The sequence below is a fragment of the Gopherus evgoodei genome, chromosome 6 (assembly GCF_007399415.2).
Source record: "Gopherus evgoodei ecotype Sinaloan lineage chromosome 6, rGopEvg1_v1.p, whole genome shotgun sequence".
NCBI classification, from domain to species: Eukaryota; Metazoa; Chordata; order Testudines; family Testudinidae; genus Gopherus; species Gopherus evgoodei.
The window spans coordinates 112,314,431-112,341,834 of record NC_044327.1 but is presented as its reverse complement, the minus strand read 5'-3'; the positions used below and the strand labels follow the sequence as shown (position 1 = coordinate 112,341,834).

The 27,404-nt window shown below is 42.7% G+C and overlaps 1 protein-coding gene across 1 annotated transcript in view; it reads right to left on the bottom strand.

Moving 5' to 3' along the window:
- The window catches only part of AMACR (alpha-methylacyl-CoA racemase), a 32,540-nt gene extending 5,517 nt beyond the window's left edge, over positions 1–27,023 (bottom strand). The window contains exons 1-4 of the mRNA XM_030566794.1: positions 26,758–27,023; positions 16,760–16,903; positions 14,906–15,066; positions 7,119–7,305 (exon numbers count right to left, since the gene is read on the bottom strand). Coding sequence (XP_030422654.1) covers positions 7,119–7,305; positions 14,906–15,066; positions 16,760–16,903; positions 26,758–27,007 — 742 coding nt within the window. The 5' untranslated portion in view covers positions 27,008–27,023. The remainder of the gene's footprint in view (positions 1–7,118; positions 7,306–14,905; positions 15,067–16,759; positions 16,904–26,757) is intronic.
- Positions 27,024–27,404: the final 381 nt, after the last annotated feature.

The following is a 27,404-nucleotide window of genomic DNA, read 5'->3' as shown; positions in this document are numbered from 1 at the left end:
TGCATTAAACAATTGCAGTCTGCATACAATAACAATTACAGGTGCAGTGAAAGCAGGACTCCTTGGGGATCTAAGAAGGAGGTAGAGGACTGTTTTTACTACACAATGTTAAAAAAAATTCAAATTTACACATTCACAATAACCTTCCTTCCTTCAAAACAATTCCTCACAATTTCACAGCTTATTGTTGGACTTTCAGTGTAAACAAACTGCCACAGTGAAGCGCCACAGTGAAGATCGTTTAATTAGCAAAAAACAAATTAATTTGTCACCAAAATCTTACATTTGACTTCAAATAAAAGCTGAATCTCTACATAATTCAGGCTGTATAACGTGTAATCAGAAAACCATTTACTCAACTTGTAGATTTTTTAAAATAGCAAACCTGCAATTAATGCGGTATGATCAAAAATTTAAATAGCAGGTGTAAATCTACTGTAACTTTCATTATCCAAAATAGGGCATAATTATAGAAATCCTCTATACGTACAAAGACTATAACCCCAAGTTTTTAAGGTGCCTTCTAAGTTGGTTTTATAAAATTCATGCACAATGTGGGCTGACTACCTCAAACAGTGAGACTGAGAGGGGCATGCAGCACGCTATATATTTAAAACTTTAGAGCCTGTTTCTGCTCTCTCTAGTGACAATCTAGATTCATAGACTCCAATGCCAGAAGAGACCAATGTGATCATCTAGTCTGACCTCCTGTATAACACAGGCCACGGAACTTTTCCATCTAGAGTAATTCCAGTTTAGTCATTGGAGTCAGACCAGCATAAAACTGATGAGAAAGCAGAATCAGGCACTTAATTCCCTCCCCTCTCCCCCACTTTAAGTTTGAAATGTATAATGTTCTGCATGCCCAAGTTAGCTGTCCGGTAGACAGACTAAGTACATATTGCCAAAATCCGTCAAAACAAAAACAGTTTGCAGATCACCTGCAAGATGTTCTGCCTTCTTTTTAAGAGTGCAATCACCACTCACTTCTCCACTGTCAATGCAGCTCTCATTCTGGTGTCCCTGCGCTGGAGGGCTGGGATGAGCTTGGCACAGAGATCAGGCATGTGGCCTTTCGCATCTAAAAGTTCTTCAGCCAGTACTTGCCATCCAAAATCTGTATTACAATGCAATCCCAGCAGTCAGGGCTCATTTCTTGGGTCCAGAAGCTGCATTCCATTATCTGCAGCTGCTCCGTGAACACCACCAACAACCTTGAATTGTTTTCCACTATGTCTCTCAGCAAACTGTCCTTGAAGAAATCATCTTATCCCCTGTAGTTGTGGTACTTCCTAAAGGTCTGCAAATACAGGAGAATTGTATGTCCTGTATTTACAGTGTTCACAACAATAGTGCAGTATTCTGTGTGCTCCATGCAGCTGTCAGGGATGGCAGACACTGAAAAGTGCCACACAGGCTTGTGGGATTTTTTAAAAATGCACAAAAATTATGGGTTGAATGACATTATGGGATGCTGGGAGCTTGACCCCTAATCCCCAGAGATTCCTGCAAGAGTCATTTTTACTCCACCAACATTGCAAAAACTTGTCCAAAAGGCACTGTGCCAGACAGAGGAACATGGGATGTTCGGAATACCTACCCGTAGCGCACCGCACTTTGCACTGACACAAGCATTCCTGGTAAGTATGCATAGCACCAATACAAGCAGTCAAGTACACCAGTGCCTGAGCAATGTACAAACTTTGGCAAACAACATAACTTGTTTCAATCAAAAACTGTAGTGTAAACACAGCCAATGCAATTCTTGGAAACAACAGAAAAAACAGGAGGTTTGTTCTAACTTCAGAGTTAAATTTTCTTAAAAATAAAACTAAAAATGGTTAATTAGGAAGTTGGAATACTGGAATGAAATTTTAGTGCCGAAAATTAAGCATCCGAATCAATATTTAATGACCTAAGAGGTCTAATTTTCAAAGGTGCTCAGCAACCCCTGCCAACAATGCAAAATAAAAAAAAAATTACAGAAACTAGCGCCATTGTTTGGAAAGTCAGAGAAAGTTAGAATTTCAGAACCCCACCTTAAAGCATATTGCCAGTACCAATTACAAGGGAAACATTCTTTTAAAAGAAAGATAAAATAGAAACATCTGGAAATGTTTTGCTTTCATTGCTAAGGGGAGAAGTCATGGTCTAGCAATTAAAGCATCAGCTGTGAGTCAGAAATCTGAATTCTAATCCCAGATGTCTCTCTTCTATTTGTGCCACAGATTCCCTATCTGCAAAATGGATATAATATGTACCTCTTCGGGTAGAGGTGAGCATTAATTCACATGGCTGTAAAGTGCTTTGAGATCCTTAGAATAGAAGCAGTAATTCAAAGCAGTGGTACTATTCACAGGCCTTTAACTAACCAAAAAAGAGTTTCTTGGAGCTTGCAAGTCCTGAAAGGTCACATATGCCAGCTACCGAGTGAGCTAATCTATTCATGCTCATGCTCCTGTAGTAGGAAGTTGCACAGCTAGAGGGGACTGGAGGATTCTCTTATAAATAGGCCTTGGCAAGATCTGGTTTAAATTCACAGACATTGGTAAACAATTTCAGCTGCCACATTGAAATCAATGAAAAAATATTCATCAGTAACAGATGGAACGAGCATAGCCTCTCCTGCACTTTGTGCAGAGATCTGGTGCAGCAGCCCCACAGCTGCACAAGGAGCCCTCTAAAGCCCTGTAGCCAAGGATCCACTCACTCACTAACTAGGGGTGAGGGGGCAATCCCCAGGCTGGAGCCATTCAATAGTGGTGTAGCCTCCACTGTGGACAGGGGCTCCTCCTCCTTCTCACAGTCTTGGCTGGGAGTCTCTGCTCTGCCCCACTAGGATGGTAGCTTTTCCTGCACCTGGTGCCTGCAGGGATCAGATGTCATCAGACCTGCAGCAATTCAGTGAGACCGCTGCAGCCCCTGCTCACTCACTCTCTGCACAGGAGTGTGGAAAGGCAGCCCCCAGGCTGGAGCTGTTCAGCAGTGGGGTGATCTCCCTCACAGCACAGGGCTTGTCCTCCTCGTTGTGGTCCCAACAGGATCAGGACACCTGCCCAAAGAGGCTGCCCATGAGGCCAGGCAAGGATCATTCAGAGGAAATAAATAATCAAGTGGCAAAGGCCTACAGTAGCCGCCAAGGAGATCTTATTAATTAACACAACAGTGCAAATTTCAAGAAGAGCATGAATGCAATTACATTCGTTGCTGGGGCTCAAATGTGTGTGTACAATAAGGAGGAGCAAGTTTGTTGTTTTATGTCTGTAATGAGTCACAAAAGAAAAACCCTAGAAGAACACTGCAGTGAATATCCTAACACCAAACTCAAACTGGTGAAAATGTCTGGAAAGGGATATGAGGACATTTTACTCTGTTAAGTTTGTAAAACAGAAATCTCTGAAAAGTTCAAACATATTGCTGAACATATGAACTGTATGTCTCATTTGAAATTAAAAGAAAGTCAAGCAATGGTAGGCCAGGCTTCAACAGAAGTGTGTTTGGGAAGATTGACACAAAATATGGAAGAAGTTACAGATTTTCTACATGATCTCGTATGTGCGTTGTGCTTGGAGGCAATTCTAAGGAATGCTGTCCATGGTTCCAGCTTTATATTACTCAGAGTATGCACAAGTGCACTCACCCAGTACATCATCAGTTGGAAGAAAACCAAAGTTTTCACTCACCAACAAGCTGTAAAAAAGGATCTTTTGAGTGGTGAGAAACTGTCTTTAGACACTGATGAAACCACACATCTTTTGGGATGGCCAGCAATGAACGTCCTTGCAGTATATTTCAGTGACAAAAACATGCAATGTGGATGTAATTTTAATTAGGATTCAAGATGTGTTGCAAGACTACGGCCAAATGTGGGAAATCTGTATGTCACTCAACAGTGACTCCCCAATGTACATCCAGCTCTCAGTAAACGACTTAAAAGAAATGTATCCTTATCTGCTGCACATTCTGTGTATTGCTCATCTTTTACATACAGCCATTAAGCATGCAATCTAAACTGATTTGTTCCAAAATATCAACAAATCTGTAGTACGTTTTCCAGCGATAAAGTCTGTACAAGCAACAGCATGAGCCCATCAGGTTTGCCTGTTTCCCCTCATGTTGTATCATCATGCTGGTTTGTCTGGCTTGAGGGAGCAAAATTTATTTATGTACATTGGGACTGTGTGACAAACTCATTAAAGAAGAAGATGCAATCATCGCAAAGAAGGCAATGAAACTATGCTGGATGGTTGAGGATGATGGAAACCAGCAAGAACTGTATTGCAAATTCTTTTTTCTTGATGCATTTTTGGGGAAAATCCACAGGGTTCATTTGCAGATGGAAACAAATGTACCTTGGTTACATCACATTGATATGCTGCTTTACTGCAATTTACAAGTTGCTACTGTTGTATGTAATGCCTTAAAAGAAGTGAACTTTGAGTCAATGAGACCCAAAAGGAGATTCTTTTCATCTGCAATGCAGGGTTTTGCATCAGAATTTCAAAATAAACTGAAGGCAACCATATTCTGCCACCTGCCAGATGGACTCTCTGGATTAAGAGCTCTTCTTGCCATCTGTAAAGTGTTTGTATGACATCTCAGCCTTGACAAATGGATCAATTTTAGCAACTACAAAAATATTACGTATATTTTCCATTACAAGGCAGGAAAGTTCAACCACAATTTTGACTTGTACATGGCACGTGAAGTGCTCTTGGATGACAGCATAACAGCAATTGAATACAGAAGAAGTGAAACCCAGTCCCTGCCTGTCATGCTCAGTGTGGCATTACATGCACTAGCAGCGTCAGTAACTTAAGTGTCCATGGAAAGATCCTCCAGTCTGTTCAGAAAAGTTGAAAATAACACTTCCATGAACCTCTCTGAAGACCATCTTGGACATCTCTGTTTTTTTTTACTACAATGACATGAGTTGAAACATGTAAAGCTTTCAAATCTGGTATCATCTGCTGACTCTAGCAAAAGACAAAATAGGCAGTCTAGTGCCTTTAACAAATGGCCTATACTTATTTATTTTTTGTTCAAACCACCTAACTGTGGGAACAGAAGACTATGGGCAAAGTTCTGTGATTTAGACTTTTGAATCAATCAGTCTCGTTACAAAAATAAAGCTTTAACTCTTTGAATCTCAACATCTACTGTCACTAAATAATATCTGACTCTCCCTTAATTTCCCACAGCTGTGAAAATTCAAAAGATAATAGAAAAAATGTTTTAAAATGGGTATTATCTATCAAAATTCAGAAAACAATACAAACATTTCATTCTGTCAAGCCTACTCATGAATGAGTTTACAGTCTCTGTCCTGCATCCCTGTCCTAGGTCCAGTTTCTTTTCTCTACTGAAACTACAGAGCCTGTGGAAGTTACTGGAGTACTACAAGTGAAGTATCTTTTGTACACACCCCCATTTATTTCTGGTTGCTGGACAGGGGAACTATGTCCCTGTGATCCATCATCACTGTTTGTTTATGGGGAGAGTGCATGTGCACAAAAGGAGAAGGAAAATCTTAATCCCAACAGGAACAACCTCTTAGTTCTGTCTGAATGCGGAGATGTTACTATCTGGCTGTATGACCCCTTGTAACGTTTCTTCAGGTCAGCCAGCTAGGGAATAACCCTCTGCTTGAGTTAGGACCTAAAGAGTATGCCTGAGTATGCCTCGGCCATCCCCCATCACCATTCCCTGGCTATCAGGCTAAGCGGAGTCTGAGTGCCTCGTTCTCCTCTTACTTACACCAGTGTAACTCCTTTCCTTTTGACGGGGTCATTCCTTATTTACACTGACATGAAAGGAATCAGGCCCTGCGGCTCCACTGAGAAGAGGGCAAGTTGTGAGAGGGAATTTCATAAGGCTGCACTCAGCATTACATAGCTATTTCGCAAGAGAAGTGCCTCTTCGGAACATGGAAGAGATGCTGCAATTACAAAGGCTGGAAAACTTATGACAGGCTAGCAGCATTGGAGGCAAATGTTGGGGTTGTTATACCAAAAGAATAAAATGTTACACACTCCAACTGGGATCCCAGTGGCACTCAAATTAATTATACTTAACACTATTCAAAAACAGGCTTACAGCAGTCAAAACAATGAATAAAAACTATTATTACAAAATAAAAGGGTGCAGTGTTGTTTATCACTGTGCATAACCTAGCAGAGCTTTATTATACTCAGATATTTAGACATTTGCCTTATGCACCTCCTATCTTGGTGTTTCTTCTACTTGCAAAACAAAACTGAAATTAGATAAAACTGAAAGCAGATTCTTGCACAGTTCATAACCTGAATATTGGAAACGGAACATAAACCCCAACTCTTCCTGTGTAAAGTGTACATACATTCAATTCTAAAGGAGTCCCAGTCTTCTGACTGGAGAGAATGGAAAGGTCTATCACTGGCGATGGGGACAAGATGTGAGAAGTAAGGAGCACATCAGGTTTTAAGTACAAGAGGAAAGTCTAGTGAAGTCTAATATTAAACATCTTTTATTAGTTGGTTACTTTACCTATCATGGATTTTTAGAAAAACTTGCATATAGTATTTGCAAGACAGATTAATAATGTGACAATCTGATGTCAGACACTACAAAGCTTTATGAAATTTGGCAGTAAAAGTTACTTTACAATAGCCAACTTGTTTTAAAAAATCCAATTTAACTTAAAAAGTCAAATGCTATTACAAACTATCTACACTGCAAGTGCATTTTAAAATAGTTTAATTAATTTCTTTGAAAAATTGAAAGATATTTTTTAATTTGCAGTCTAGCCTAAAACCTTGCATTCTACCATGAGTTTTTAAAGCAGATTTATAATCCTTTGAAAAGAGTGGTTTACAAAGAAATTGTTCAGTAGTTCAGTCACAAAACAACACAGTAGCATATCTCCAGAAGAAAATCTGTAATTAATAATATATATTTAAAAAAGACCTACCCATTCAAATGTTACAAAAAATAGTTTATTCAAACTGGTTTCAAAAGGTGTCTTGCCAAATATAATGGATTTCATGGAACAAATATCAAATGATAATGACTTCATTTCATTCAACCACACTTGGCTGAGGAAAGGCACGTGTATGAACCAATTGCTGAAAGTTACTTACCCTTTACTAGCTGCTCATAGAATTGGGGCTCAATGGCACCAACTGCCATGAATTTCCCATCTAGGGTCTTGTAGGTCTCATAAAAAGGTGCTCCACTGTCCAGCAAGTTCTCCCCCCGAAATCTATTCCAAAGGCCTAAATTTTGTGATTTCCACAGGAAAGAACTTAGATATGCTGCTCCTTCTACCTTAAAGATTTAATTAAAAACAAAAACAACAACAAAACTTTAGAGTTTTTTTTTTTGGTTTAGCTTGTTTTAATTTCATAATCATAAACTTAACTCTGCAGTGCAGCTAGACTTGTGAAGATAAGGGAAACGAAACCCAATAGAAATGCAGCAGTAAGTCAGGAACACAAGGATTACAAGGGACTAAACACCATGGTATGTTAGCCCCAGCTACAGAAGGAATGGTTGGCTAAGACAGAAAGGAATTTTATGAAAGCTGCCTACAGTTAGTAATGGTGATCTTCTTCTTTGTTTTGCCGTCTCTTGTTCCATGACTAGACATTGTCTCCACCACCTTCATCCCATCTTTGACACAGCCAAAGACAACATGCTTCCCATCCAACCACTCAGTCTTAGCCGTGCAGATGAAGAAAGTGCTGACAATTCCACACAAACAAGTATTCATAAACTTACAATTAAGGTTAGGATTTTGAATTGTAATATACCCATAAGAGCAATCTTGCCTTTAAAATAATGTGTGATTTTGTTTAAGTTTAAATGGAGTAATAAGGAGCCCTCAAAGATAATATCAGATTGGCAGAAGACATATTAATATACTGAACTGATGAAGTTCCTTATTTTATCAAGCTCCTAGTGGTTCAAATAGCAAAGAAATGAGTTGTAAGGTAACAGGCCAAGCTCAGTGGCTCTACGGGACAGTAAGGGCCTCAGCACTTAACTAGCTGAAATAGGACTGCTTGCAGAAAATGTGAAGGAGGTCAAAAGATAAAAACTGCTCTCTAGTTCTCAGTACCCAGAAAACTGAGATGCACATAGAGATCACTGTGTTAACCTGACTATTCTCCCACAGCTCCCTCTAATCTGTGGAGCTCCTTGTTCTCACTGGTGAGCACACTCTAGGAACCCTACAGGGTAGCAGAGATGGTGAGGGTGTTGACATATGGGTGTAGAGCTCTAAGCACTGATTACAGGAAACCAAAAGGTAGGTTTGGCTTTGAGTATATTAAACTTATGTAAGAGGTACCCTAAAAGGAATGGTAAGGTATCCAGGGAATTGTTAGGAGTATGCACTGTACCTTTAAGAGCAGAACACATGATAGAGAAAACCCAAGCAGTCTGAAGCCAGGTTCACCAGGTATGTAACTAGGAGCACAAGGCTCTCCTTTGTCTTATGTAATTCTAAGAGTCTACACTATACCTTCTTCTTATGAATCCACAAACAACACATAGTATCAGAGTGAGGTAGAAGAAAGGACAAAGAAGAGAGGACTGTGATGAAGGAGTCACCTTGGAGATAAACAAACTAAAAGTCCCCAAAGAATCGAAACTCTCAGATAATACAGCAGACTCCAGGTTGAGATTCAAACAGATTATATATATGCATGCAAGCAAGCAGCTAGCTTTGGTGGGAAAGAAAACCAGCAGAAAATAGCAATCTTCTTAAACACTGCAGGACCTGAGCCACAGGAGCTGAAGGCGTGCATTAGATCAGGCCAAGAGAGTGAGTTATGGCACAACTGTGCAGAAATTTGAAGAATACTGCATACTTAAAAAGAGTAACATTTGAAGGGTACATGTTTTACATTAGAAGGAGAATTTGAAGAATTTCTAACAGAGCAGAAGCTAATGAGCCAAACCTGCAACTGCAGATTAACAGATTCAGTTGTAAGTAAGGCTGTGAGTTTGTCACAGAGGTCACAGATTCCGTGACCTCTGTGACTTCTGCGCAGCCGGTGCGCCAGTCGCACCAGCCACTGCTGGGATAGTCTCGGGCCACTGCTCCTCTACCCAGGAGCGGCACCAGGGTTTCTGACGCCCTAGGCGGATGGCCATTTCGCCACCCCCTGGCAGGTCCACTGGAGCCTTTAGACCAGCACACTGTCCGCCGAAATGACTGCGGCAGCTCCACTAGAGCCTTTCCAGCAGCGGACCGTCCGCTGGCATTACTGTGGTAAGTCCACCGGACCCGCGTGCTGCCCCCCCCCCGGCAAAATAGCTCCCCCCAGGCCATTGCCTAGATCGCCTAAATGGTAGCGCCGGCCCTGCCTCTACCGCCATCACCAGAGTTTGGGTGATGGAGGGGGCAGGCGCAGGGCACAGGACGGGATGAAGCGAGCTCTGGGCGGCGCTTACCTGTAGGGCTCCCTGGAAGCGGCGACATCCTCCTTGCTCAGCTCCTAGACAGAGGCATGACCAGGCAGCACTGCATGCTGCCTCCGCCTGCAGGCACCACCCCCCGCAGCTCCCATTAGCTGCGGTTCCTGGCCAATGGGAGCTGCAAAGCTGGCACTCAGGGTGGAGGCAGCATGCAGAGTGGCCTGGCCACACCTCCACCTAGTTGCTGAGCGAGGGGGATGTCACCACTTCCGGGGAGGTGCGGAGCCAGGTAGGGTGCCTGCCAGCCCCACCAGCCCCCCACCACTCCGAGCACCAGTGGGGGTCCCAGTCTACCCCCCACCCCCACCCCAGCACCCGTGGTGCCCTCAGGCTGCCCTCCCAACCTACCACCAGATTTAGTTAGGAGTGTATAGTAGAAGTCATGGACAGGTCATGGGACATGCATTTTTGTTTACTGCCTGTGACCTCTCCATGACTTTTACTAAAAATACCCGTGACTAAAACAAAGCCTTAGTTATAAGGGATCAAACTGTAATTAGAATCATAGATCCAAAGCTGCAAAAAAGGCTATAGGAAGATCTGACTCTCACTTTGGATAAAGCAGTAAGACTGTGTCAGGCAGCTGATATCACTCTGAACAGAATAAAAAATAATAGAAGGAAAACAGGCCACTGCCACTCTGAATATAGTAAAAAAGAGAGAAAAAAATGGCAAGCAGTCACTCCGTACAGAGCAAAAAAAACAGAAGCATGAAAAAAGGAAAGCATAAGAATTTGCAAGGGGCAGCTTCAAGGACTGCACAAGATGTGGACACAAACACAGGCCTCAACGATGCCCAGTTTTTGGTGAGCGCTGTAATATTTGTAAGAAATATAAGCATTTTACCTACATCTGCAGTCAGAATCAACAACTGCAGAAGAGGAAGCAAAGCATGCATGCTGATGCCATAATCCAGGATGAGAGCAAAAACAGTAGCACAGAAGAGTTCTCTCTAGAAACTGTATCTGAAGGGGAAGGAACACATGAATGGACAATTTCTTTAGAGACTAATGGAACTACAAATTGGATACTGGCACTTAGGTAATTGTTTTTTCAGATATTAGCGTTAAAAGGTTAAAGAAAAAACAGAGAACATGGCAACAAACAGGTTAAACTGAAAGCTTATAATGGGGAACTCTTTCCTACTAGATGTACATGAGTACTAGAAGTGAAGGTAAAAGATCAAAAAGAACTGATATCCTTTGTAACTGTTAAAAGAAATAAAGCATCTTTAGTGGGTTTAAAGACATGCCAACCCCTTGGGCTGATCCGGAGTGCACATGGTGGAGGAGATAAAGGACAGAGGAACAGTATCAGGATGTTTTTGAGAGTATAGGAAAATTTGCAACTGAATATAGAATTGCACTGCCAGAACCAAATTGTCCTATCATACAAACCCCTAGAAATATTCCTCCAAGTCTGAGGGAAAAAAATCTCAAGACCGTGATCATTTAGTAACTAACAATGTAATTGGAAGAGCCTACAGAATAGGTGCACTCGCCAGCAAATAGTAGGGGCAGGAGGGAAGAATGGAACTCTGAGATTATGCTTGAATCCTAAGGAAGCATAACAACTATATCAAAAGAGAACGCTTTCAGTTATATATCAGGGAAGACATTAGGGGGGATATGGCTGGTACAAAATATTTTATTATATCAGCCCTCGTCCAGACTAACCCGCGGCATCGGCGGTTAAAATCGATTGCTCGGGGATCGATATATCGCGTCTAGTCTGGACGCGATGTATCGATCCTCGAGCGCGCTTACATCGATTCCGGAACTCCATCAACCCGAACGGAGTTCCAGAATCGACACGGAGACCCGCGGACATCGATGCAGCGCCGTCCAGACGGGTGAGTACCTCGATTTTAGAAATTCGACTTCAGCTACGTTATTCCCGTAGCTGAAGTTGCGTATCTAAAATCGATTTTAATATCTAGTCTGGACGTGGCCTTAGATGCATAATCCTGGCAGATCCCTTAGATGAGAAGAGCTCCATATTATGTACTTTTATTACACCACATGGAAGATACTGCTTTTGCAGATTCCTGTTTTGTCTAAAATCTGCTCCAGACATCTTTCATAGAACTGTGCAGCAAATATTTGAGGAAATTGAAGGCACAAAAGTCAAATAGATGACATTTTCCTCTGGGGCAACACAACAGAGGAACATAATTACAGGTTAGAGAAAACAATGGATGGGGTAGAGCAATAGGTCTGAAGCTAAGCAAATAAAAATGTAAATCCAGGCTCAGAGAAATAACCTATTTAGGAGAAAAGTTAACTTTATTGATCCTAGCAGAATTATAGCAGATCCTATAACAAATATGCCATACCCAGAAAAGAAAAAGAAAGTACAGGGATTCATAGGAATTGTTAATTTTGTTGGTAAATTTACACCTAATTTGGCTACACAAACCAGCAACTTCCATGTACTCACGCAAAAGAATAGTCAATGGACAAGGGACGCTAAACTAGACAAAATGTTTGGCAACCTGAAACAATTGATTCAGAAATCCTCTGTGCTAAGGTACAGGGGAGTCGCATCTTATGCGGGGGGGGAGGTTAGGTTCTGAAGTCAGTGCATAAGGCAAAAATTGCATATAGTCAAATGCTGACTGAGTGGAATGGCAAGCAGAATCATCTGAACTACAGGTATAGTATTTAAATTGTTATTTTTCTCTTTTTTTGTTTTCTTTTGCCGAGCGTGTATAGTTAAAATTGCGTAAGTTAAATGCACCTATGATGTGACTCCACTGTATTGTGACCACAGCAGACTGACCAGCTTATCCACTGATGCCTCCAAAGAAGGCATAGGGGCAATATGACTACAAAAATATGACTAGCATTGAAGACTAGTGGTAAATGCATCCAGGGCTCTTACAGAAGAAGAAAGCCACTATGCCCAAACAGAAAAGAAACTTTAGCCCTAATGCACGGTTGTAAAATATTCCATGTGTTCATTTATGGAAGACCAGTTGCTACAGAAACAGACAATAAGCCTCTGATATCAATTGCAAAGAAGGGGTTAGTTGACATTTCTCCCACAGTTTTTCCAGCTCCAATTGTATGATTTAACAATTGTATATACACCAGAAAAAGAAGTTGGTGGTAGTGGACACATTGTCCAGAACATTTGACAAAACTGTAGCAGAAAGAGAGGTGGAGTCAGGCATAGTGCATGTCAACCTGATTAAAAAAAAAGAATTTTCTTGTCTCAGAAAGTGGAATGAATTTGCTGAGGCTAGAGCTAATGATGAGTCTTTACAGAGGTAATTAAAGCGATTTCCACAGGGTGGCCAGGACATTACATACCAAGTCCATACTTTCAGTTCAAAGCAGAGCTGTCTGTTACTGATAGCATATTGTTTACAGGAAACAGAATAGTAGTGCCCAAGCTATAAAAAGCTAACAAGCTCACAAGAATACATGAAGGACAGATGGGAATGGATAAACGTAAATGCAGAGCCAGAGAGAAACTTTATTGGCTATAATGAGATATTCATTTGTAAATGAATAAAAACAATAAAAATTGTATTAAACATGTCAAAAATACCAACCTAAACAGAGAAAAGAACCTATGTTGATAAACAATGAACAGTTATGGGCATGGTCTAAAATTAGTTTGGATTTATTTACATATGTAGCTAAAGACTATGTTTTGATTTTAGATTATTATTCTCATTAACTAGAGATTGTTATATTAGAAACTAGTACATCAGAATATATTTTAATGTGCATAAAATCCATATTGTGCAGGCATGGAATCCCTGATAGTGGTCAGCACTTTCATGGACATGAATTTAAAACATTTGCTTGAGGGTATGGGTTTAAGTACATAACTTCAAACCCCAGGTATTCTCAATCCAATGGTTTTGTAGAGAACAGTGTGAAAATTGTTAAATGACTTTTGAAAAAGGCCGCTTGGCAGGAATTTGAAAACAAGACTCCCTTTTGGCATAGACACGACAAAGGCAAATTAATCTATGAAAGACTGAAACGCTATGAAAAGTCATTGTGGGGACATGGGAGGAGGTTAAAAAACTAATTCCTCTTTTCCTCCTTAAGAAAATCCCACCACTTGAAAGAGTTCTGAATGTGATGCAAATGTCTGTATAAGAACATAAGTAATGTGCCCATTAAACAGAAGTAGATTAAAATGAAGTGACAGTTCAAATATTGATAGGTTGTAGTATTAGATAGGTTTAAAAAAGAAAAATCTCTTTCCATGAGTCAGAGTTGGAAGTGGAACCAGACTCATCTGTCTCAGCTTATTATTTAAGTATCAGAGGGGTAGCCGTGTTAGTCTGGATCTGTAAAAGCAACAAAGAATCCTGTGGCGCCTTATAGACAGACGTTTTGGAGCATGAGCTTTCGTGAGTGAATACCCACTTCGTCGGAGGCATGATGCATCCGATGAAATGGGTATTCACCCATGCATCTGTTGAAGTGGGTATTCACCCCACGAAAGCTCATGCTCCAAAACGTCTGTTAGTCTATAAGGTGCCACAGGATTCTTTGCAGCTTATTATTTAACTGTCTTTGCTGCTGCTGCTGATGATGTATGTGTTCCATCAGCACTTTCCTATGTAATGTCTGTTCAAGTGAATGGAACATAATGAAATGTCCAAATGTCAAGTATTAAACATAAATTGTACTGTGTTCCTTTTTAAAAAAGGAAAAAAATAATTTGAAAACACTATTATGGAGGGACCAATTGTAGCTCCATGGCTAAGGTTATATTCTGTAAAGGGTTTAAAGTGGGATATATATTTTTGTTTTTTCTCTCATTTCAGTAAGCAATTTCAGTGTTCATTTTTAAGTCCTCTGAATTTTCTATGTAGATTCTGTTTGATTTCTTTTCATAAATTTTTTTAAAATACTGTTTGAAACTGATCTGTTGTTGAAATTCATCCATGGCAGTCTGACCCATTTTTTGATTTTGTTAACTGATATATTTTCAAAAGAAATTGTCTATCTAAACAAAAAATGGCAGATAGATAAAACTGCGATAGATTTGGTGCAACAAGCAGACTTTTTAAAAAGTAATTTTAAAGATTAAGGGTCATTTTTTGCCATTATGCATCATTTTGAGTGCATGTGAGGCATAAAATCTTCTCATCGTATATCACCTTCCAACACATCAAACATCTTCAAATAATCGCATTGAGAGGAGGTAGTTTGTTAAAGGGTGTGTCAGACACTGGCATTCATAGGGGGCAGAGGTAAGGTTGTGGTTCATTTTTGGTGGTGTAAAGGAGTTAGGGCAGTGGCTAGGTGTGATAAGATATTTGCCTGTGGGTGAAGGAGTAAAGCTATCCCATTAGGTGGCTTATCTTTTCATTTCCCTAACTCCTAGTGCTATGCCTTACCAACAACTTCATCCTTTTTCCCTTTTGTAGAGTTAAAAAAACAAAAAACTAAAAATGATTTAAAAAACTTACCATACTTGCATCAACAACCTGCCCTTTGCCAGATTTTGTACGTTCATAGAGGGCCATAATTATACCCATTGCACACATGACACCTCCACCAGCAAAATCAGCCAGAAGATTTACTGGTGCATAAGGATTTTCATCTTTTCTACCAAGTTTTGACAGCACACCTGAAAAACAGTGCAAAAAACACTGAAATTTAATCATAAAGTGTATGAACATTAATGTTAGAAAAATGAAAACTTAAGTTTCTTCAATTTATGTACCTTAACCAAGGTAACTACGGAATCCCCTACACGCCAAGAGAATCCTCAGCTAGCGGTTTAAGACAACATTATGGTCCCTTTACACTGCAGGAGTGACAAAAAAGGGCTGAAGCAGAGCCAAGGATCTGGCCATTGTTTTTATTTGGGTGGGGGCTTCTAGATTGCTAGCCCTCTTTGCTCCGCTAAACAGCCCACTTACCTTCATATCACTCTCTAGTTTCCCCCATAAGCACTCTCTTTCCCCTCCTCCTGCCAATGGGGAAACGTAGAGTTTATCAGCCCTGCAGCAGAGTCACATTCCTCCTATGCAGCATACAAATTCAATGCATCCTAAAACACTACCTGGCACTGATGTACCGTTCAGTTAACTCACACGCCAATGTGTGTTTTCTAAAGTGCACACTAGCTGACACATGGTGTTAAGAACTCCACCGAGCTTAGGATGCACACAGAAAGCTTTCCAATAACTAAAATCTGCCATTCAACAGTCCAATTGGCGTCATAAGCACCAGTAGGTGAACATATTAAATCTAATCTGGACTTTCCAGGACAAGTCATTTTGGGGCTACAGCAAACCAAAAACCATAAGGAAAATTTCCAAAACATGAGATCACCTCATTTTCTGAGCAGTCACATCTCCCAAATGCCTTGTCTAATTTGCCTTAAACTTGGCAGAACTAATCTATCTGGCATGCCTGTGAGATTTCAGGTAGATTGATTTTATTTTAGAAAATAGACAGTTTGCCAAAAACTAGGATTATCATTTACTTTGGGATGTTCTGGCAAAAGCAGTTTGAGAAATACTAACTCAGGGTTACATAAGAAGCGTATTGCTAGATCTGTAAACATTCCATATACTTGTCTGATATTTTTGCCAATAAACTCTGATAAAACTTGATTTGTTGAAAAAAGAGTTAATTGGTGCAAAAGCATAGTTTACATTTTCTAATTCAAAGGACTTCCCCACTCCCCCCCCAAAAAAAAGTGTGTAAAAATACAAGTGTTCTTAGCTGAGGTATTCTTCTTGCAATAGGCTGTCCAAGTTACAGTAATAGCTGCCAAGAACCACACAAAATGGTACTGATTAAACTGGATTTAGGAAGAAGAAAATTATTTTAGCAGGCAGTGTGGACTTTGTTCCACGGTCCAGCAATACTGAAGTCAATAACATCACTTTGTTAGCTACTTTCCTCTGGGCTGGCATTCAACATAAGGATATGTACAGCACTCAGACAAGAGAGAGCTCACAAAGGGTCTGGATCCTGCAACTTTCACTTACTTCAATAATCCAGTCTCACACAAGTAAACCTATTGATTTGTAGTTTCATGGGCCTAACCATGCAAGGATTGCCCAGGTCAGTAAAAGCTGGAGGATCAGGCCCAAAATGAAAAGATAAAACTAAAGACTATAATGGAAATTATATTTATTTTTTTAAAAAAAGAAAAAACTTTTATCTAGTTTTTTCTTCTTTTATACTCTTTTACCTGAAGAAGACAACACTTGGGTAATTTAAGCCATGTACACAAAGTACCAGCTAATACAATTCTTAATTAAAGCAAAAATTAAGTTAACCTAATAGGTATTTTTACAGCTTACCTGACAAAGCCAAATAATTGATGTCATGACCTGCAGACTTTGCATATCTTCCTGACTGGCCAAATCCAGTAAGTCTAGCATAGATAAGTTTTGGGTTTTCCTGGAGAAGGACCTTTGGACCAAGACCAAGTTTTTCCATGACACCTTTAACAGTAAAATAAAATGTTTAATCCCGGTCCAAACTTTTGCTTTTAATCTAGATTCAAAACAAACTTGATTTGAAATAAAAAACTGTAAAATGTATTTAGTCATTATGAACTTGAATTACAGTTAACATGCTGATTAAGTTAAAAAAGCCTCAAGTACAATAGCCTTATTAAAACATGAACTGCCAATATTTTACAAATTGTACTAAATTTATTTTATATGTTGAATGCACCAAATATAAATGTAGTGTGAAAGCAGTTTAAATGCACTTTGTTTCTCCCCAATTTCAGACCCCTCAGGACCATTCTGACCAATTTCCTTATCTGTGGACCACTGAACATACTGTGGCATTTAATTTCAGAAAGAGGAACCATGCAAAAATGAGGGGGTTAGTTAAACAGAAATTAAAAAGAATAGTGACTAGAGTGAAATCCCTGCAAGTTGCATGGACACTTTTCAAAAACACCATAATAGAGGCTCAACTTAAATCACACTCACTCACTCATGCCCGTCACCCCAACTGGGGTATGGGCCGCCAATAACAGATCTCCAGAGTCCTCTATCCTGGGCCATTCGTTCTAACTGGTTCCAGGTATAGCCCATTTTTTTGCTATCAGCCTGAAGGTCACATCACCAGGTGTTTCTTGGACGGCCTCTTTTCCGCTTGCCTTGGGGGTTCCACCGCAGTGCCTGTTTGGTGATGTTAGCTGGCTGCTTGCGTAGTGTATGTCCTATCCAACCCCACCTTCTCCTTCTGATTTCTTCCTCTGCTGGGAGTTGACAGGTCCTCTCCACGAGATGGATGTTACTGATGGTGTCTGGCCAGTGGATCTGGAGAATCCTTCTGAGGCAGCTATTTATGAAGGTCTGGATCTTCCTGATGGTTGTTTTGGTTGTCCTCCAGGTTTCAGCTCCATACAGTAGGACTGATTTCACATTGGAATTGAAGAGTCAAATTTTTATTGCCAATGTTCTTGAGCTGTAAGAAGGCTGCTCTTGCCTTACCAATCCTTACTTTGATGTCTGTGTCTGCGCCACCCTGCTGGTCGATGATACTACCTAGGTAGGTGAAGGACTGCACTTCTTCCAGGGGGCTTCCATTCAGTGTGACTGGGTCATTGCTAGTGGAGTTAATCCTAAGGATCTTGGTCTTGTCCTTGTGAATGTTGAGGCCAACCTGTGATGACGTGGCTGCCACTAAGTTGATCTTCTCTTGCATCTGCTGTTTACTGTGTGAAAGGAGTGCAAGGTTGTCAGCAAAGTCCAGGTCATCAAGCTGGGTCCACAACGTCTACTGGATTCCGTTCCTACGCTCGTAGGTGGATGTCTTCATAATCCAGTCGATGACAAGAAGAAAGAAGTGGTGACAACAAGCATCCTTGCCTGACTCCAGTTTGCACCTGGAAGCTGCTCTCCATGGATCACTCTACAGTGTATACCGTCATATGAGTTCTTGATCAGGTTGACCACCTTCGCTGGGATGCTGTAGTGCCGAAGGAGCTTCCAAAGGGTCTCTCGATCCACGCTATCGAACGCTTTCTCATAGTCAACCAAATTGATGTACAACGAGGAGTTCCACTCTATAGACTGCTCGACCATGATGCAAAGTGTTGCTATCTGGTCCGTGCATGATCTGTTCTGCCAGAAACCTGCCTGTTCATCTCGTAGCTGTGGATCGACGGCATCCTTCATTCTCTCTAAGAGGATTCGGTTGAAGACCTTCCCTGGCACCGACAGGATTGTGATTCCTCTATAATTGGCACAGTTGTTAAGGTCTCCTTTCTTGGGGATTTTGATGAGAAATCCCTCTTTCCAGTGTACCGGAATCACTTCTTCTTCCCATATCTTCTCAAAGAGGGGGTACAGCATTTCCACTGAAACATCCAGGTCTGCTTTCAGGGCCTCTGCTGGGATGTCATCAGGTCCAGCCGCCTTCCTATTCTTCATCATGGTGATGGCTTTTCTGATCTCGTCTCTGGTTGGTTTATCGCAATTAATTGGGAGGTCCTCGTTAGCTGAGTTGATATCTGGTGGATTTGGTGGTGCTGGTCTGTTCAGGAGTTCCTCAAAGTACTCCGCCCATCTGTTCATCGGTTGTTCTATTCCTGTTATAGACTTTCCCTGCTTGTCTTTAACGGGACGTTCTGGCTTGCTGAACTTTCCAGACAGTCGCTTGGTAGTATCATACAGCTGTTTCATACTACCGCTGTATGCTGCCTGCTCTGCTTCTGCTGCCAGTTCATCCACATACTCTCTCTTGTCCTTTCTGATATTCCTCTTCACTGCTCTGTGGGCTTCAGCATACTCTTTTTGAGCTTTGGCCTTTGCTGCTCTAGTCCTGCTGTTGTTGACTGCTGCCTTCTTCTTCTTTGTGTTTTCTATCTTGATCAAGGTCTCTGCTGTGATCCACTCTTTCTGCTGGTGTTTCTTAATTCCAAGCACTTCCTGGCATACTGACCTAAGTGTCTCTCTCACTTTCTGCTATCTGTTTAGTACACTGTCTTCCTCTTCCTCAGACCGATCCTGTAATACTGAAAACTTATTCTTCAGCCTCAGTCCAAAATCTTCCTTGATCTTATGGTCCTTCAGAAGGCTGACGTTGTACTTCACTCTTCTGTCTGACGCGTCTATCCAGTTCTTTTTCAGCTTCAGCTTCAATCTGGCCACCACTAAGTGATGGTCGGACGCCGCGTCTGCTCCTCTTCTAACTCTAACGTCCTGCAAGGATCTTCTAAACTTCTTGCTAATGCAGACATGATCGATCTGATTTTCTGTCATGCCTGCTGGTGATACCCAGGTACTCTTGTGGATCCGCTTGTGAGGAAAGATGCTACCTCCTATGACCAGGTTAAGTGCACACAAATCCACACATCTCTCTCCATTCTCACTCATCTCTCCCGGAGCGTAGGTCCCCCATGACTTGTTCGTATCCTGTACTGTCAGGTCCAATTTTGGCATTAAAGTCTCCCATAAGGATGATGATGTCTTTGTCTGGAAGAATCTCTAATATTTTCTGGAGTCTGTTGTAAAAATAATCTTTGTCCTCCTCTTCGCTGTCATTAATTGGAGCATAGCACTGAACAACATTCATCTTAATCCTCTTCATTTTAGTTCTGAAGGATGCTGTGATGATCCTGGGACCATGTGCCTCCCAACCAATCAGTGCTCTCTGTGCCTGCTTGGACAACATGAAGCCTACTCCCTGTGTGTGGGGTGCGTTGCTCTCTTCAGGTCCTGAATACAGCAACAACTCTCCTGTCAACAGTCGTCTCTGCCCCGCTGGCATCCATCTTGTCTCGCTAATGCCTAATAGGGTCAGGTTGTTGCTCTTCATCTCTGCTGCAACCTGCGCTGTCTTTCCTGACTTGTACATGGTCCTCATGTTCCATGTGCCTATGGTAATCCTCCTGGTTGCAAGAAAGGTAATCGGCTTAGTGGCTTCCTCTCAACTTAAATGTATACCCCAAATTAAGAAACACAGTAAAAGAACTAAAAAAGAGCCACTGTGGCTTAACAACCATGTAAAAGAAGCAATGAGAGATAAAAAGGCATCTTTTAAAAAGTGGAAGTCAAATCCTTTTGAGGTAAATAGAAAGGCGCGTAAACACTGCCAAATTAAGTGTAAAAATGTAATAAGAAATTTCCAAAAGGAGTTTGAAGAACAGGTAGTCAAAAATTCAAAAGGTAATAACAAAATGTTTTTTTAAGTACATCAGAAGCAGGAAGCCTGCTAAACAACCTGTAGGGCCCCTGGACTATTGAGATACAAAAGGAGCACTTGAAGACGATAAAGTCATTGCGGAGAAACTAAATGGATTCTTTGCTTCAGTCTTCATGGCTGAGGATGTTAGGGAGATTCCCAAACCTGAGTCATCCTTTGTAGATGACAAATCTGAGGAATTGTCACAGATTGAAGTATCACTAGAGGAGGTTTTGGAATTAAATGATAAACTTAACAGTAACAAGTCACCGGAACCAGATGGTATTCACCCAAGAGGTCTGAAAGAACTCAAATATGAAATTGCGGCACTATTAACTATGGTTTGTAACCTGTCCTTTAAATCAGCTTCTGTACCCAATGACTGGAAGATAGCTAATGTAACGCCAATATTTAAAAAGGGCTCTAGAGGTGATCCTGGCAATTACAGACCAGTAAGTCTAACATCAGTACCGGGCAAATTAGTTGAAACAATAGTAAAGAATAAAATTGTCAGACATATAGAAGAACATAACTTGTTGGGCAAAAGTCAACATGGTTTCTGTAAAGGGAAATCATGTCTTACTAATCTATTAGAGTTCTTTGAAGGGGTCAACAAACATGTGGACAAGGGGGATCCAGTGGACATAGTGTACTTACCGTATATACTTGTTCATAAGCTGAATTTTTTTAGTAAAAAAGGGAAGCACCAGAGAAGGGGGTCGGCTTATGAACAGGTATAGGGAGGGAGAGGTGGGACACAGTCCCTCCCTGCAACAGAGAGAGCAAGAAGAGGCAGCACAGCCAGCAGAGCCAGAAGGGAAGAGGTGGGGCCAGAGTCTCTCCACTTCTGGCCACACTGCTCTCCCCTCAGCCTCCGAAGCAGCTGCAGCTGTGCCGCTAGGCCCCACCCCCCAGAGTAGGCTGTGGCCGTACCACCCAGCCTGCTGGAGCACGCTGCAGCCGTGCCACCCAGGCCAGCCCACTGGAACATGCTGTGGCCGAGCCACCCAGTTTAGCCCACCGGAGCAGGCTGCAGCCACGCTGCCCAGCCTGCCGGAGCAGCTCCAGCCATGCCAGAAACATCCTGCTCTGGCCCTCCCCCAATAAGGTGGAAAGGGATGGGATGGGGAGTGTGTGGGGGGCCCTGGGCAAGGGCTGGGGTCACGTGGGGGGTGGTCACAGGGGTTACTCCCCTGATGCCCAGCTTCTCCCCCCAAAAAACTTTCCCCACCAGTTGCTGTCCTGGCCCATCAGGGTAAGCAGCTTGCGCACCGGGACACTTTGTTTACTTAGGTTTACCTCCGTTCCTGTGGAAGTGAGGTAAACAAACCATCTCGACTTGCCAGCGGCTTATCCTGGTGGCCTGGGAGCCAAAGTTTGCTGACCCCTGAATTATGAGTTGGCTTATCCATCTTGTGGGGGTTGGCTTATAAACGAACCAGCTTATGATCGAGTATATACAGTAGATTTCCAGACAGCCTTTGACAAAGTCTCTCACCAAAGGCTCGTATGTAAAATAAATTGTCATGGGATAAGAGGAAAGATCCTTTCATGGATTGAGAACTGCTTAAAGGACAGGCAACAAAGGGTAGAAATAAAAGGTAAATTTTCAGAATGGAGAGGGGTAACTAGTGTGTTCCCCAAGGGTCAGTCCTAGGACCAATCCTCTTCAACTTATTCATAAATGATCTGGAGAAAGGGGTAAACAGTGAGGCGACAAAGTTTGCAGATGATACTAAACTACTCAAGATAGTTAAGACCAAAGCAGACTATGAAGAACTTCAAAAAGATCTCACAAAACTAAGTGATTGGGCAGCAAAATGGCAAATGAAATTTAATATGGATAAATGTAAAGTAATGCACATTGTAAAAAATAACTCCAACTATACAAACAATGTGATGGGGGCTAATTTAGCTACAACTAATCAGGAAAGAGATCTTGGAGTCGTGGATAGTTCTCTGAAGACATCCACACTGTGTGCAGCGGCAGTCAAAAAGCAAACAGGATGTTAAGAATCATTAAAAAAGGGATAGAGAATATCTTATTGCCTTTATATAAATCCATGGTACGCCCACATCTTGAATACTGTGTACAGATGCGGTCTCCTCATCTCAAAAAAGATATATTGGCATTAGAAAAAGTTCAGAAAAGGGCAACTAAAGATAGAGGTATATAAAATCATGAGTGGTGTGGAGAAAGTGAATAAGGAAAAGTTATTTACTTGTTCTCATAATATAAGAACTAGAGGCCACCAAATGAAATTAATGGGCAGCAGGTTTAAAATAAATAAAAGAAAGTTCTTCTTCACACAGCACACTGTCAACCTGTGGAACTCTTTGCCTGAGAAGGTTGTGAAGGCTAGGACTATAACAGGGTTTAAAAGAGACCTAGATAAATGCACGGAGGTTAAGTCCATTAATGGCTATTAGCCAGGATGGGTAAGGAATGGTGTCCCTAGCCTCTGTTTGTCAGAGGATAGAGATGGATGGCAGGAGAGAGATCACTTGATCATTACTTGTTAGGTTCACTCCCTCTGGGGCACCTGGCATTGGCCACTGTCGGTAGACAGGATACTGGGCTGGATGGACCTTTGGTCTGACCCAGTATGGCCGTTCTTATGTTCTTAACATAGCTGAATCACAGAAACAGCTTCCAGGAGGTCACACACCATAGTAAAAAGAAAGAAGCTAACTTTTTGCTAATATATTCCTCAGTCTTTACAAGGCTGAACCTCTGGACAACTTTCTCAGGACTGCTTCAGTCTCTTACCAGAATATAGCTCAATGACATTTTCCTTGCTTACCTGCCCAATATAGTTCCCCTCTTTCCTTCAGTTTTGGCATAAGACACTCCATTTTATCCTTACACTAGCCTAGCCATCTACTACTATTACTTTTTATCTATCATAAATCAAGAGCAAACTGGGGCAATTATACACTTAGCAAATGATATGCAGAAACTGTGCAAAAAAAATTTTCTTCTGTAGGTTCAAGCTCAAAAAACTTTTGCAAAATTAAATAAATGTTGGTTTGGTCAGTTTTAATACACAGGGATGAAAAACTGTGTACATTCACATTTTGAAAATTTTTCCTCCTTTTAGCACCCCCCTCCAGAAGTGTCTTGTTTTTGTGTGTTTGTTTTTTCCAGATGAAAAGTTCAAGCTGTGTATAATTTGTAAAACGGACTTTTATCTGTGTTTAGCAAATTACAGCTAAACTTTGGTCAGAACTATATCTGATAAAGAGTGCTGACACTGCAGAGCAACATGATCTGATATGGAGGGAAAAGGAGAAATACTCGGTTCTTAATTCTTAAAATTGCTTTCATACCTTCTTCCCCATCACATTTTATGAATGGAAATTTCCCAAATTATTTGTAATCTATAAAATCACAACCCTATCATCCTTCACCTCCTTGAAGACCCGATTCTAGCATAACAGTAACTGGAAAGTGTCAATTGATAATGGCTAGGCAGAGAAGCAGAGAGATTTGCTGGTATGTATATATGTATTTAATAATACATCTCTACCTCGATATAACGCTGTCCTCGGGAGCCAAAAAATCTTACCACGTTATAGGTGAAACCGCGTTATATCAAACTTGCTTTGATCCATCAGAGTGTGCAAATTTCCACCTGAGCTGAAAGGTGAACTCCATTGAACAAGCGCAAATTCCTAAACAGACAAAAAGAAATCCACCCCCTTCCTGCAAAAATGAAATGTTAAGGTTCCATGACTGTATATTATAACTAGAAATTGGATCCACCCACACGAAATCATATTGATGAAGCTTTGCATCTGCACAAATGCTGTCGAAGGATCAAAGTTTCCGAATCTTAATCTGGAAATTACAATCCTGAGTTAACACTGACAGAGCTAAAATTGGTTAAGTACTTTCAACATGGAGACCTACTATGAAGTCAAAACATATCCTATTTATAGACCCCTTTACTACCACCGAAGTTATAATACAGCCTCACAAAAATGTTGTGAAAATTTACTAGACAAGGCACAACATTTATTTGCTTGCCCTTACCATGTCAGAGATTTTCAAAAGCCCAACTCCAGCAGATTTCACAAAGAAACTAACTGAAAGCCAATGGGATTTGGATGCCTAACTGCTCTTTGTGCTATTTAAAATCTCCCGGTATCACTTGGGCCCAAATCCTATGACTGGCTTCTACGCCTGAAAATCCAAGCCAGCGCTGAGCCTATTTCAGTATCAGCTCCATGGGATACATTATCTAGCTACAGAATTACAAGGAAGATGGAATTTTACCCTTAATGAGACACTAGTTTCAACTCATACTTTACCCATATTCAAATTTTATAACAAAGTTTTTACAAAACCAAAGAGCAATAGCAATTTCCATTATATTAACTGTAAGATTTCAATTGAATTTGTCACTTTTAACCAAACAATCCCACAGAAACCCAAATATTTCAACACAGAAAATGTGAAATTGCAAATTAAAATGAAATTGGATTTATTGATTTCTATTGTACAGTCTATGAGGGGGAAAAACACACACAACACATCAAAACCCAGGAATACATAGAGAAAAAGCACACTAGTATTATGAAGTTCCCAGTTTTAATGCTCACAAGTGTTACTAGTAACACAGATAAATGTGCTTATTTACAATAATTGATATTTAAAATGATATAGTGATCCTTTAGTCCTAAATCTGGTATGGCCAGAACACAACACATGAATACTTCAGTGAATCCTTAATCTTTAATACTAAATTGCAGCCCTAAGGGAACAATAGGCGTCAGCATGTGATATGCATCTTGAAGCTAAAACTTGCCATATCTGTGGATCAAGGGCTTAGGAAAGAACAGAGCTTGCTGGACCAGTTGTCTCCACAGGAATAGCACCTCCCTATTAAAAACGAATGCCCCAGACATACAAAGCCTTACACGCTTGATAAACTGTATACACTGGGAGTACAAGTGTTTAAGCCATTGAAAAGTGTAAGCATGTCTTTGCAGGGTCAAGGCCGAAGCATGCCACAATACATCCACTGGGGTCATCCACAGGCTCCTGGACAATTGTTATTTGAGGCTTAATGGGCCATTGTTTGGATAGGAAACTTTAACCTTAAACTCTCTTCTGTGGGTTGCTGTGTCCCATAAATCTGGGTTTGTCCCATGGCATTTGCACCATCCACACTATTTTGCATCCAGCCAGGTGAGAGCTGTCATTCCCTGACAGCAGATCTGATCTCCCAAGTGGGGCAACCCTATCCGACTACTACCCTCTATTCACCTGTCTTTCCTCTTCTATAGCAGCACATTCCCCAACTTTACCCCAGCACCAAGCCCCCATTCTGCCTCTTCTCACCTACAGAGCACCCCCCAGAATCTCTTCCCTGGCACAGCACCCCCATCTCTGATCCACCAGACACAGCCAAGCTTTGCATCCTAGTACTCTCCAGTTAGCAGTACCCCTCTCACCAGCGGCACCCATACCCCTCCCCCCAAACCCTGCACCCACGGATCCTCCCATCAGTGGCACCCATACCCCTCCCCCCAAGCCCTGCACCCAGGTGCCCTCCCCCAGCGGCACCCAAGCCCTGCACCCAGGTGCCCTCCCCCAGCAGCACCCATACCCCTCCCGCTAAGCCCTGCACCCAGGTGCCCTCCCCCAGCGGCACCCAAGCCCTGCACCCAGGTGCCTCCCTCAGCAGCACCCATACCCCTCCCGCCAAGCTCTGCACCCAGGTACCCTCCCCCAGCGGCACCCATACACCTCCCGCCAAGCCCTGCACCCAGGTGCCCTCCCCCAGCAGCACCCATACCCCTCCCCCCAAGCCCTGCACCCAGGTGCCCTCCCCCAGCGGCACCCAAGCCCTGCACCCAGGTGCCCTCCCCCAGCAGCACCCATGCCCCTCCCGCCAAGCCCTGCACCCAGGTGCCCTCCCCCAGCAGCACCCATACCCCTCCCGCCAAGCCCTGCACCCAGGTGCCCTCCCCCAGCGGCACCCAAGCCCTGCACCCAGGTGCCCTCCCCCAGCAGCACCCATACCCCTCCCGCCAAGCTCTGCACCCAGGTGCCCTCCCCCAGCAGCACCCATACCCCTCCCGCCAAGCCCTGCCCCCAGGTGCCCTCCCCTCAGACCCTGCGGCGCCCGGGCCCAGGTCTCACCGTGGCGGAAGGGCTCCACGAGCACGTCCGCCCGCAGGCAGAGCCTCCTCAGCGCCGCCGCCCCGGGGCCCCGCTTCAGGTCGATCGCCAGGGAGCGCTTGCCCCGGCCCTGCACGTCGGTGTTCATGGCCGAGCGGGGGGAGCGATCCACCCGCACCACCTGCGCCCCGAAGTCGGCCAGGATCATGCCGCAGAGCGGGGAGGGCGCCAGGCCCGCCAGCTCCAGCACCCGCACCCCGCTCAGGGCCATGGCGGCCCCTGGCTCCGCGGCCTCCTGCCGACCGCCGAAACATCGAGCAGCCGCCGCGGCGCGGCACAGCCCGGCCCCCTCCGGCCAGCAACCCGGCGGGCAACGGCCTCGTCTGGCGCCCGCGTGGGCCCCTCCCCCAGCCAGGGACGGGGGAGGGGAGCCCTCAGCAGGGGGTGGGAATGGGGACACTCGGCACAGGGATGGGGGGAATGGGGACACTCGGCACAGGGATGAGGGGAATGGGGACACTCAGCACAGGGATGGGAGAGGGGTGGGAATGGGGACACTCAGCACAGGGATGGGAGAGGGGTGGGAATGGGGACACTCAGCACAGGGATGGGGGGAGGGGAGGGAATGGGGACACTCAGCACAGGGATTGGAGACACTCAGCACAGGG